Source organism: Epinephelus moara, chromosome 20 (genome assembly GCF_006386435.1).
Source record: "Epinephelus moara isolate mb chromosome 20, YSFRI_EMoa_1.0, whole genome shotgun sequence".
NCBI lineage: Eukaryota > Metazoa > Chordata > Actinopteri > Perciformes > Serranidae > Epinephelus > Epinephelus moara.
This window is the reverse complement of record NC_065525.1, coordinates 45783040-45796415: the sequence shown is the minus strand read 5'-3', so window position 1 is coordinate 45796415 and position 13376 is coordinate 45783040. Positions and strand designations below refer to the sequence as shown.

The window sequence follows — 13376 nt, the reverse complement described above, 5'->3', positions numbered from 1 at the left end:
CTGACCAGCCGCGGCTTCCCTCCCACGTCACTGTTTACGTCACACGCTGAGCTACACGTTTTGTTACTTGCTCACGCCCCCCATTGCCCCGAAAAAGGCACATTCTGTATAAACAAAAGTAGGTAGGCGGCATTTTGCTGCACTCCCCGATTTTGTTTTTATACTGCCAATACTGAAAAAAGACTGATTGGCTTTCCTGCAAATTTGCACAACTCCTGTTTAAAAGGGCTAAACAATGTGAGGTGTCACGTTGGGCTCTGGATCATTGTGACCAACATGTCTCACTATTTTCACAATAAATCAATTAATGGAGAAAAAAATCAGCAGATTAATCCATAACGATCAAAATGAGCGTCACTTCAACCAACTACAACAACATCATCCTGATTTTACATTAAAGTCAGAATCATAATAATGTAACAGTCACAGTTTACAGTGTGGTATTAGTACTTTTACATAAGGATCTGAATACTTCTCCACCACTGATGGACTGTGACTGATATGATTGGCTTCAGGGGAGACGCTCCCGTGGGAAATCTTCTCTGCACATAACTTCACATAACATCAGCTCAGTTCACCTCAGAGCTGATAAGGTGTCAGCCCAGATCAATACACAGCCAGGTGCTGATAATTACAGAGAACCTGTGACATATTTTACATTTTTCTATTTAACAAATAATATCAGTGAAAACTTCTCACAGTCAGGTCTGCAGATATTCTTTCTAGAGGCACCATTTGGTCTGTGCTGTAGAACAAAATAGACGCACAGAATCCAGAATCACACGCTGTCAGGGATAAATCATGGACAAACAGGTGGTCACCAGTGGTTAAGAGAAGTGACAGCAGACGGAACAAAAGATGATCCGTAACACTTAGTGCTGCATTTAGGGAGGCACAACCTCCGCCCTGATGGAGGCAACTGACACTCCACATGGAGGGGATGTTGAGAGTCTGAGACAATCGACCGAGCTTTAGAGGCGACCCTCTCTTCATACAGATGCTGTAAGTTATTTTAAGTAACACCAGTGATCTTACAGCACAACTTGACCACTCTTCCCAACTTGTTCTTGTTTTTAAGGCTCAGATTTCCAAACCAACAGATAATGTTGAAAAAACGAACAGACTCAATAAACGCAGAAAATAATAATTTCATGATCGTCCTATTTACATCAAACTGTAAGAGGTCCAGCATGTCCTGTACGGAGAATTAAAGTTCAGATTTGACAATGTGTTCAAATGTTTTCATGACGAGGTCAGTTTACTCGAAGACTGGGATCAACAGATCTAAGCTCTGATTTCTTTTTATTTTGGTTTTATTTTCTTGGTTTATTGTGTTGGTATAGTTCCTTTGTTTCCAGCCTACTGACTGAATTAAAAGTCACTGAATATTTTCACAACACTCTCTTTGGATTAATAATTGTTACACTAAGCAGCAGCTGAGCATAAACAAGACTTCAAATAAGAGAGACTTTGACAAAGACTTGCACAAAGCTGCTGAACTGGGACGTCATAACAGTTTATAGTGTCAGACAAACGAGCAGTATCAGTTCACAAATATGTGTCAGACCTGCAAGCTTTCCCATACACACACAGTCACACACATTCATCATTCAAGCTGCTGCTTCCTGGTATTTAGATAAACAACTCTGCTTCTCCTTATACACCCGACTTTGGTCAAAGTCAAGTCAGAAGGTCATCTGCACTGTACAGTTTATCAGTTAATCACAGCATGGATTTTTCTATGGTGTTTCTTAAGGTCTAGATGTCTTAATGTGGTATTTTATATCTTTGACCATTTTAACATTTCAGATTCAATGCAATCCAAATCTGTGTTACAAATGGTATTAAGATGCTGCAACAACGTATGAGACATCATACAGCACGAGAATAGCCTTCATATATGCGTCCATCATAATGTTCTAAGCCCCTATACACTCTAAACCAGTGGTTTCCAACTGGTGCAGCCACGGGGTCCAGATTTCTCCTGAGTCTTTATTTTAAGGTCCACACACTTTAATACATTCAGCATCATACTTGCATTTAGCCGTGTCGTCAAGCTAGTTTTTGTCTCTGTCACGCAGCTGTTTGTAGTCAGTCATTCTTCACAATAAAAACTCTGTGCCGGAAATTCACTGCACTTAAAAATAAAATGTGTTTTGTTTTTTTTTACAAACTTGACATGTTTGTGAGTCACTATCGGTCCATTAAGAATGGACCTGCGACCCACTTTTCGACCGCAACCCACCAGTTGGGAACCACCACAACGTTTTAATAGCACCTAACCACAACTCAATGTTTAGTACAGATTTATGACTAGATAAACTTGACTCACAGAGCTGAGCTGCATCTCTAATTAATCTTCATGTCCCCAGCTTTCAGATGATGTAAACCACTTCTCTGTGGCATCTATTATTGTCTCCCCCAAAAAGATAAAAATGGGTCTGTGTGGGTCTCAGAGGGTTAAAGCATCAGAAATAATATTCTAATATGATATAAATAATAATGTAACTCTCTGAAAGGGACCATTCTGCTCAACAAGTGCTTTTACTTGAAGACTTTGACTTGTGATATAAGTATGTTTTCCATCGCTGCCCTTAAGTCAGACTTCCTCAGCTCAGTTTGGTTCCAGTTACCTAAATCAACTAACATTTGCTTAAACTTGAATTAATTTGCCTTCAGCTCTGATTTATTCCTTTTTCATTCTCTGCAGTTGGTCATGGACGTCATAGAGCCCATCTTATCCATCGCCTCAGAGATCTACGGACTTGTTGAGAAAGTAAAGGCCAATAAGAAGCGCTGCCGCCGTGTTTGCGACCGGGTCAATGCTCTGGTGGAGCTGGTGAGGTCCATCAAACAGATGGGACAGGGACAAATCTCTGCTGACGTGGAGAGACCCCTCAAGGAACTCTCCGTCACTCTGAAATTAGCACAGGACCTCATCGAGACGTACACTAAGGCCACCTGGGTGAGGCGCGTTCTGGACTCTGGCAGCCACGAAGACGAGTTCAAGACTGTGAACAGACGCCTCAATGATGCCTTCCAGGTCCTGTCTGGGGCTCTGCAGGTGGAGCAGGGGAACATGCTGCGCAAGGTGTTTGAACTGAGCTCCAAAGAGGATGAGGTGGACGGGAAGGAGGATGACGCCGAGCTGCAGAAATGTGAGCGAATGTGCCGTGGACTTTGTGGAATATGTTGAGTGAAGATGATAGGAAGGAAGCAACTCAGTCGATATACATGAGATTAAATTTAAAATGTTTCAGTTTTAAACTGTAAAAGTTTTATGTTCAGAGGAATTAACGTAAGGAGCATCAAATAAATCATATGCACATTCTCTTCAGATGAGTAAAACTGTGGTGTAGCTTAAGATAAGGGTTAAAAAATACTGTGCGCTAAGAAGGTAGCACTTATATCCATTACATTTTCACCTTGAAGGACAGACGTTGGTTGACATGAGGTGTCCAGGTTGGTTTGATGTAAAGGTTCAGTGTGTAGGATTTAGGGGGATATATTGGCAGAAATGGAATAATGGAAATAATAATCATTGTGTTTTCGTTACCTTAAAATGAGCTGTTTATATCTACATAATTAGCAGGTCCTCGTCCACAGGAACAACGCTCCACGACGCTTTTTTGTTTCTACAAGTGAGGATTAGAATATATACAGTTCACATAATCCAATCAAAATTAATATATTTAAACGCTTGAAGATCCACTCATTACTAGTGTCACAACACTAGTGTTACTCAGTGTTTGTTTGTTCCTCAGTGCTCAAGGAGTTCCAGAAGGAGCAGCAGGAGAAGATGGAGGCCATGATCAAAGAATTCGAGTCCGTCAGAAACAATGTGGAAAAGATTGTGGCGATCTGTGAGTACACCAAAACACCTCAGCATAAGCCAGTGTGACTGTGTGAGACACTGATGTGTTGCTGCTGGTCTCAGACACAATAATGACACTGACATTATGTGGGATAAAACAAGATGATGAGATAAGTCTAAAGAAACTCAGACCGTCCAGTCACTCACAGTGTGTTTCTCTTGTTTCTCCTGAGTGCAGCTGATTCAGCTTCTTAAAGGTATAGTTTAGATTTTTGTAGGGGGGGTGTACAGGGTCATTTACATAGAAAGTGTATTACTTACTGTAGATGTCAGTCGGCACGCCCCCAGTTTGGAGAAGCAGGCCGGAGTCTGACATGGAAGCAATACACTGCTGTGGACGGGGGCAGCAACAAATTGTATTTTAGCCACCTATTTTTTTTTTTTTTATTATTAAACCTTTATTTAACCAGGTGCAGCTTATTGAGATATAGAATCTCTTTTTCAAAAGCGACCTGGCCAAGAGGCAGCAAAATTACAAGTACAAGCAGTAATACAAATAAATAACAATAGTTCAATAAACAAAAGTAAAATTATCAGGGATAAGTTGAAAGAAGTGTAACATCTGATTTAAAAACAGTGACAGAGCCCAATGCTTTCGAGTTCCTTAGTTTTAAGAATTTTAACAAAGTTATCAAGGGGGATCAGGTCCAACAATTTTAATTCATCTTGCAGAGAGTTCCATGCAAAGGGAGCAGCAAAACGAAATGCCTTTTTCCCCAGTTCTGTGAAAACACGAGGGACAGTCAGAGTAAAAAAGCCAGTGGATCGTAGCCTGTAATGTCCATGATTCCTAACAAGGTAAATTCCGAGATAGGATGGGACCATCCCAAGTAGAGCTTTGTAAATAAAAGTCAGCCAATGAGTGGATCTCCTGTCAGACAGGGATGACCATTCAGCTTTTTTATACAAAGTGCAATGATGGGTCAAATTTTTGCATCCAGTGACAAACTTCAGAACACAATGATACACAATGTCCAGAGAACGTAGGCTGCGAACATTAATATGGATAATACCGAGACCAGACCTGGCTTTAAACTCCTCCGGTGTAGAGATACAGTTAAGACCTGGCCCGGGATTTGTATGGACATTTCCTGACATTAAAAGTAGTAGCAAAATTATATACCTTTTCTTTAGAATGTTACTACGTGAGAAACCCGAATCATAGTTTTTAGTCTTGCTGACATGAGCACAGAGACAATCGTCTGTAAATATAAAGTTTTTCCTCAGTACAGAAAGGTAAGCAAGCGAAAGCAACATCTTAAAGTTAAAAGAATCTGAATACCAAAAACTCAGCTCTGACATAGCTTTTGAGTAAGATAGTGTTTCACCCACAACACTGGGTCTCACTGATGGAGAATAAACAGCCATGCTGCCGCTCTGGTTTAGGGACCCAGAGTCACACAATGAAAGTACAACAAGCAACACCAAGAGCAATGTCATTGTCACAGTTTAAAGTCAGAAAAAAAAATCAATATAAGTTTAAGTGTACACCACATTGAGAGTGTGTTCACTGCTTCACCTTTCCATCAGACAATGATTTTCTGACAGGGAACTGAAGCCATTATACCCTTTCTTCAAAGCCAGATGATATAATATAAACCCATTCTCTAGTGGTACAGCACATGTGAAAATATCTTGTAGGGCTTTGTGTATCCCTCTGCAGCAGTCTTTAATAACAGGGCAGTCCCAAAAGACATAGTAGTGCTGTGCATTTTGGTTTCTCCAGCAAACAGAGGAGTTTCTAACTGTGAGGGTGTAATAAAGTGCAAACTTATCCAGACTAGTTCATGCTTGTCTGACTAGGCTGGAACTAGTCTGACAAACTGGTGTGGAAACCCAGGAATTTAACCTCTGAGGAGGTCTTCACAAGGCCAGTGATGTCATTGGTGCGTTAGTGCTCCAATGGTGTGTCAACAGCGGTCGTTCTAGTCGTTAGAGTCACATGAGGCCATTTGTGAACGACCATTGTTTTTAGAGGTTAAGCTGTTAAATCTCCTGGGCAAGGATGAAAGGACAGCATTATAGGTGGAGGACGCCACCTATCCCCCACGACCCAACGACCACCTTTGCAGCAGGAGTTTCAATGACCGTTGTTGACACACCTTGGAGCACTAACGCACCAATGACATCAGTGGCCTTGTGAAGACCTCCTCAGAGGTTAAATACCTGGGATTCCACACAGGTTTGTGGACCAGTTCCAACCTAGTCAGACAAGCATGATTCAATTGCCTTGAGCATGTTAAGTTTATATTTCTTGGAAAGCCCGCACACTGACTTGCACTTACACAGCAATGGTTTTTAATTAAATTTTCATTAAAAACCATTGTTGTGTAAGTGCAAGTCAGTGTGCAGCAATCCTTCTTTCCATGTTAATTGTGTAAGTGCAAGTCAGTGTGCAGCAATCCTTCTTTCCATGTTAAGGACTTTCTGCTGTGCCAACGCACCTGATGACAGAAGCTGATTATCCTGGTGTGCAAAAGCCTCTTCAATACAAGTTTATATTTCTTAACTGGTCTTTCTGTCTGAGCTCGAGAGAGATAATACTGGCCTGATACACATCAGGTCACACAAACACAAAAAACATCTTTGGCTAATGAGTTCAACATAATGACTCAGGAGGTGATGATGTGTCAGTGTTGTGTTCACTACTTGTTTCTGCTGCCCCCAAGTGACTAAAACATTTTGACAAGTTACAAGACTGTTATTGCACCTAATGTAATCAAACCAAACATGACCTGTGACCATGTGTTTTCACAGTGAATAAGCCCAGAGCTATTGATGAAGACATCCGAATGATCAAACCACACGAGCTGGACTACGGAGAATCCAAAAAACCCTTCATGACAACAGAAACCTCAGAGGTCTACAAAGGACAGTTCAAGAAATTCCCGGTGGCCATTAAGAGATACATTGACCCTTTGAACACCAACCCAAGGTCTGCACCACATTCAATACTGAATTATAACACAGAAACCTTTTTGACTGGAGATATATTGGCTTAAATGGAATATAATATTATAAACATGTTGTGTGTAGTATATAATCACCTCGATATGAGAATTGCGGTGTTTTCATTACTTTAGAATGAGCTGTTTATATCTACACAGGGAGCGGATCCTCATCTACGGAGATCGGCATGTTACAGCAACATGTTTCTACAGTAGCCCAGAGCGAACAACCCAAACACTGACATTCGTGTATTTGCATCGGCCGTCATAGTTAGCAGCCCCTCCATGACGCAAGAGTTACAAAAACACAGATTTTTTTTTTGATTTTTTTTTTAAATGCAAAACTGCTTTATTAAGTGTTTTTCTAGTTTAAATCACCTGGTCCATTTGTTCCGGAGAGAAAGAGACCTCTGTGCATAATTCACATCATCCCAAACGTCTGGATCTGAAGTTATCAGAGGAAAAAGATGAGCACACATTAGGTGTCTGACGCTGAAATCACTGACAAAGCAGCAGTTCTTAACAACTTCGAAATGAGAACAGGCTGGGCTGACAAAATAAACATTCAACAGGAAAAAAGGAAGACACCAGATGAAGCCTCCCTCCTTTATTATGAGGCAGACTGGCCAGATGGCATTTGTATTATGACCGCCGGACGGCATCAGGTTGAAACACCGCTGGTAATATAAGGGGCTGGAAAGTCCCTATAGGGCAGGCGAGACCCCAGACTTTGACCCAAGAGCCTGGTGTTCGCTTCCTGTTTGAATGCAGAACCAAACCTTACCATGTGGTTGTGTTGACGTAGCGGCATCCTGGGACATCAACATTAGACGCAGGAGGATACCTAACACCTAATATGTAGACGTGAAAGGCTACTGGCAAAGCGGTGACATGTGACGACTTGGGATGAGACCATATTGGTCCGTCTTGTTGGTCTAAGGCTAGAGGCTGTTGCTGCTTCATCAGCAGCATCAAAATTGTTATCAACCTTGTACTACATGCCCTGTTTACACTTAAAGGTCCAGTGTGTAGGATTAAAGGGGGAATATTGGCAGAAATTAAATATAACATTCATGACTATGTTTCATTAGCTTATAAGTACCTGATTGATCATGTTTTTTTAGAATGAGCAGTTTATATCGACATACGGAGCAGGTCCTAGGAGTCCGCCATGTTGTTTTTACAGAAGCCCAGAATGGACAAACTAAACACTGGCTCTAGTTGGGGCCATTTGCATTTTCACATCAGCCACTGTAGTTCTCCCACAAACTAAGCCCATGGGAGAAGTTTAAGTTCTGCAACCTCCCTGCTGGAGGCCACTGTGACCTGCACACTGTACCTTTAAGGCACCAGTACACTCCATCAGAACTGCTCGCTGAATGGTCAAATATCTTCTAAACCCCCTCCACAGCTTTCTGCCGTTGGATCAGTGGGACTGTCGGTCATCTTGTGCTTGAAAAGACCTAGCTTGTGCGACTTGTTGTCCGACCATATTGGAAAGTGAAAGCCGTGTTAGAAGGTGGGGTGAAAAACCAGCTGACATGAAAATCTGGGCTCAACCTTTGTATCAACACGTAGCCCTGTGTGTCAGTTTGTAAAAGTGTGTGAGATTCTGTCATTCTTAGATATTCATTGCCAACAGAAACACTGTCTCCACATGCAGGGAGGTGCGAAAAATTTTCGAAAAGGAGGTTGAAACCATGAAGCGCTTTGAGTCGCACAACATCCTGCGAATGTTTGGCATCTGTGTTCAGAACGAAAACGGTGAGAGAACTGCAGAATGTAGACGACAAAACATCAAGCACATTGTACCTTCAAAATGATAGTGATGTGATGTGTCCTTGTGTCTTCCTGTAGGACCCCACCCTGAGTTCCTCCTCATCATGGAGTACTGTGAGAAAGGAAGTCTGCGTCAGGTTCTGGACAAGTCTGGTAGCAGCCTGTCCTGGATCACAAAAGTTCGCATGTGTCGGGACGCAGCACGAGGACTCTACGCGTCAGTCTCCTACAGTCACATATTATATGTTTGGGTCATTTAAATAATGGAGGACACAGTATTGTTATGTGCATGCAGCGGTGGCAGAAGTTCTCAGATTTTAACCTGTGTAAAAGTAGAAGTACCACAGTGTAAAAATACAAGTAAAAAAAGTAAAAGTTTATCCAACTCTAAATCTTATGTAGCCACCACGTCCGTGATGAATTATTAGACGGCAGTGTTCTTGATCACTCATCACCGCAAGCAGCAGGGAGGGTGGAGCCAAAGGTGAGAAATATTGAAAAAGAAACACAGGAAGATAAAAAACAACAACTAGCGAGGTCACTCAGTGTACAAGTCCACAGTACAGGCAGGCAGTCCAAAAATCATCCAAGGCTCTCTGATTGAAGTTAAAAATCCTTTATAAATACATGGATAAACCAATGCGTTTCAACTAGCGAGTCTTCATCAGTGTGTAAAGTCCAAATGTCCACCCTCTGGACTTGCAGACTGGTTCCTGTGGACTTCAGTTGTACATAGTGTGATGTATTTACTGTCATCACATAAAGTCTGCGAGTGTATACATGGTATTTATATCTTGTTATCTGCAGGGACAGATGAGTAGGTACTGTTCACCAACTTATATGACATATATATGAATATGACAGCAGCGATAGTTGACCACTTCAACGGCAACAAGTAAAACAGTCTCAAAGTCTGTCAGCAGTCGCCAGTCTGTGCCCTCGCAGACTTTATGTGATGATGGTAAATATGTCACACAATGTACAACTGAAGCCCACGAGGGCTCAGTCTGCAGGTCCAGAGGGGAGACATTTGGATTCAGCCATAAATTGCACACCTGTTACCAATGAAGTTCACACCCTGATAAAGACTCTCTGGTTGGAATACGTTGGTTATCCTTGTATTGATAAAGGACTTTTTAACTACAGTCAGAGAGCCTTGGATGCATTTTTGGACTGCCTGTCTGTACTGTGAACTTTTACACTGAGTGACTCTTTGCCCCCATCCTTGAAGAGCACCTGATTTTTTACAACTAACTACACAAAGCCTTAAACCAGTGCAGCACTCCCTTTTTTCTCCAAGAAACACAGGAAACTGGAATGAAAAAGGGAACACCCACCTCTCACCCGTAACAGTAGTGGATGATACAGAAAAAATTTAAAATTAAATTCTGTCTGTTTTATTTATTGTTTATGATGTCGTGTCTTAGACTGCACCAGGCTGAAGAAAAATCTAAGGTTCATGGATGCATCACCAGCAGCAAGTTCCTGGTAACCGAAGGCGACGAAGTCAAGGTACTGAGACCAGTGCATGCTGGAACTGCTGACGGGATTTAAGGTGTTGGTGTGTGTTTTTGTGTGTGTGATGAATGATGTCTCTGTGTTGTCATTTTCAGCTGGGAGGTTTTGAACTGGCAAAAACTGAGACATCACTGAGGAAGCCGAAGAAGACCAAAGAGAAGGACAGGACCCTGAGTTACACGTCTCCTGAAATGCTCAAAGACATCAACCTCGGCTACAGCAAAGAGAGCGAGATTTACAGGTCAGATACCAACCAGGAGTTCCTCTGTTCAGCTGCTCACAACCTGCACTGTATGGTGTTCCATTATGTGGGCCTACTTTATATGAAGTCACCATTTATTAAGGGTTTACAATGATTGGTTCCAGTATAATAGTGATATCACAAAGTCCTGCAGGTATGTTCAGGTGTTAAACTGAGATTTAAAGGATGTGATACACCAAGCTGAAGATCAGCTGTTGGTCAAAGTTGGGCCTTTTTTGAGTGTCTGCCGCCCTCTTCGGCGCGGTGTGTCCTGCACTGTTGCCCCTGTCAGCGTTTTTTGGCCAATTCAACTTGTTGAATCAACGTCTGAGACAGTGGAGCCCGTCATTGAATGAAATCACTCTGATTGGGAGTTCAGCTCAGTGCACGAGAAGAGAAACAGAAGTGAGGAAAGTAAACAAACAGCTGAAGTGGAGAGGGAGTGAGACCAAAACTAACCAACATCTGGTGGCACTTTAAATTACTGCAACAACATTTCGGCTGGCACATGAACAGACACAGTGACTGAAATAATAACAATAATAATAATGAAAATAGGACAAGACTAACCCCATGACATCACACATGTTGTGAAAGACGACCAGCGATGATTGGTCATGGATTAACGTGTAGTCTTAGCACATTAACAACTCAATCCAGTGTTGAAAGAACAGAGCATATTTACTGTATGCCAGTGAACAATAACACAAACCATCAGGAAACATTTCTGCTGAAGAGCTCAATGACTTAAGAAAATTATCTTACTTTATGGAGCAAGTTTGTTTTGGTCTGACTCCCTCTCGAATTTAGCTCTTTGTTTACTTTCCTCACTTCTGTTTCTCTTCTGGTGTACTGAGCTGAACTGCCAAGCGGAGTGATTTCAGTTACAAACGAGCTAAGCCATCTCCAACGTCAATTCAACATGCTGAATCAGAGTAAAAAATGCAGATTAACACCAACAAGGGCCACGGATGCTCACCGATGGCCCAACTTTGACCGATGGCCGAACGTCGGCTTTGAGCTCAAAGAAAGTTTCCTTCTTCAGCAGATGAATGTGAAAACCGACTCTGCACAGTAAAGCCTACCAAGAAAAACACAATTCTGAGTGGAGGTAAGAAGTCATCACTAACTTTGAAATGTTGTCTTTCAGCTTTGGAATCGTCCTGTGGGAAGTTGCAACCAGTAGGAGACCTTTTGAAGGTGTGTACCTGCCGAACAATATGATCAATATCCAACGCCACACTTCCTGTTTTTAGCATCGAGGACTCGCCTCCTTTAGCTCTTACAGCCATCTGTGAAAAACAGGAACCCTTGGTTGCTCACCATGACTGAGTGTATGAAAAATCTCAATGCCATCAAGTAGCCTGTGTTTCGACTCAGTGTGTAACGTGCCCATACAGCAGCACACCAGAATTGTCCATTTAAAGGCAAAGCATTTTATAACGTTTCCCAGTTGACCATAGATGGCTTCCTTAATAAAACATCATCATTGACCCCAGAGCAACGCAACTCTTTTTAAATTGGATGAAAATCTGCTCGCCATTAGCCTAATTTGAGAAATGTAAAATGTTATTGGCTTATGCTAATAAAATTAGCATGTTATAAATATATATATATATATATATATATATATATATATATATATATATGTGGGGAAAACATGTCTAGTATAGGACGGGTCCATCCCTCGCTCCTCCACAGATCAATCCTCTCATCCAAATACGGTCATATCTGGCCCCCCCAAAAAAGATGGTGATGACCAGACTGTGAGGCTAATTGGTTGGAGGCTGAGGTTTGCTAATTAACAGTGGGCACAAAGTACAGTGGAGGCGGAAATGTCATTAATACTGCAGGTTTTTGGTCATAAACTATAGTACCGGACAAATTAAAGTTAACCTGATGATGATGGCAGTGGATGAAATGTCAGAGGATCACCAAAGTTATTAAAATTCATCCTCTGGGGAACATGAATGTCACAACCAACAGACAGACAGTGCCATTGATTGAGTCATGCTGATAGCACCTAGAGCAGGGGTTCCCACTTAGTCCAGTCACAGGGTTCAGATCTCTACTTAGTCATTAGTGTAAGGTCCACACAGTTTAATATATTCAGCGTCATACTTGCGTTTGGCCATGTTGTGGAGCTAGTTTGCTGTCTCTGTCAAGTAGCTGTTTGTTAGTCACTCAATCTATAGCAGGGAACGGCACTTCAAAATAAAATCTGTGTGCTAGAAATTTACCGTACTAAAAAAATGAAATTTGTTTTTACAAAATTGACATGTTTGTGAGTCATTTGTGGTCCATTGAGAATGGACCTAGGACCCACTGAAATGTATAATTCCAACATTTTCTCCTGGTAACTGGATGTTTTGTTCTTAACATGGTCCGCCTTTTCTTCCAGGTTTGGAAAATCAAGACATCTATCAGAAAGTAGGCAAAGAGAAATATCAGGAGCCGCTCCCCGAATGTCCTAAGGGACTACCACTTGTGATCAACTCCTGTCGGGACTGTGATAGCTTCCAGAGACCATCTGCTGGAGGTAACTTACAATCACCGCCATCACCGCCCACTGATACCTTTCAGTATATATTTAGATGCTGGATCTGCCAGACTGACCTATAAATGAGTGAGCCAACACATTTCAGTGATGAAACTCTTTGTGTAGACAGTTGATGTTTTGGGGGAATGAAAAATGTGATTTTTGTCATAGCAAAATAGGAAAAGTTCATTTTTAAAGACTGTTTATGATGTCAGGATGCTTCCTGACATCATAAACAGTTAGCTCAAATATAAACTAATGTTAGCTCAAATAGACACTTTTAGAGCCGACATCACACTGACGTCAGTTTGTTAGCTGGAGGCAAAACCTGCCTCTCCCCCACAGGGCTGTAGGCTCCATAGGAGTGTTAAAATGTGTTTGTCTTGTTGTGTTATTGGGAGCCAGAATAGAAGGAGTCATGGCTCAAAACCAGCCGCCACTGCCCGTCAACAAAAACAAAGACAACTATGGTTAAAT

At 41.8% G+C, this 13376-nt stretch overlaps 1 protein-coding gene across 2 annotated transcripts in view; it reads left to right on the top strand.

The window, feature by feature from the left end:
* LOC126408051 (mixed lineage kinase domain-like protein) overlaps nucleotides 1-13376 on the top strand; it is a 30251-nt gene that overhangs the window by 13149 nt on the left and 3726 nt on the right. The window contains exons 2-10 of one of the 2 annotated variants that reach the window (XM_050073405.1): nucleotides 2711-3158; nucleotides 3765-3863; nucleotides 6632-6809; nucleotides 8465-8586; nucleotides 8680-8818; nucleotides 10029-10113; nucleotides 10215-10360; nucleotides 11511-11560; nucleotides 12762-12899. In XM_050073405.1, coding sequence (XP_049929362.1) covers nucleotides 2717-3158; nucleotides 3765-3863; nucleotides 6632-6809; nucleotides 8465-8586; nucleotides 8680-8818; nucleotides 10029-10113; nucleotides 10215-10360; nucleotides 11511-11560; nucleotides 12762-12899 — 1399 coding nt within the window. In that variant the 5' untranslated portion in view covers nucleotides 2711-2716. The remainder of the gene's footprint in view (nucleotides 1-2710; nucleotides 3159-3764; nucleotides 3864-6631; nucleotides 6810-8464; nucleotides 8587-8679; nucleotides 8819-10028; nucleotides 10114-10214; nucleotides 10361-11510; nucleotides 11561-12761; nucleotides 12900-13376) is intronic. The other variant, XM_050073406.1, reaches the window with a different exon arrangement.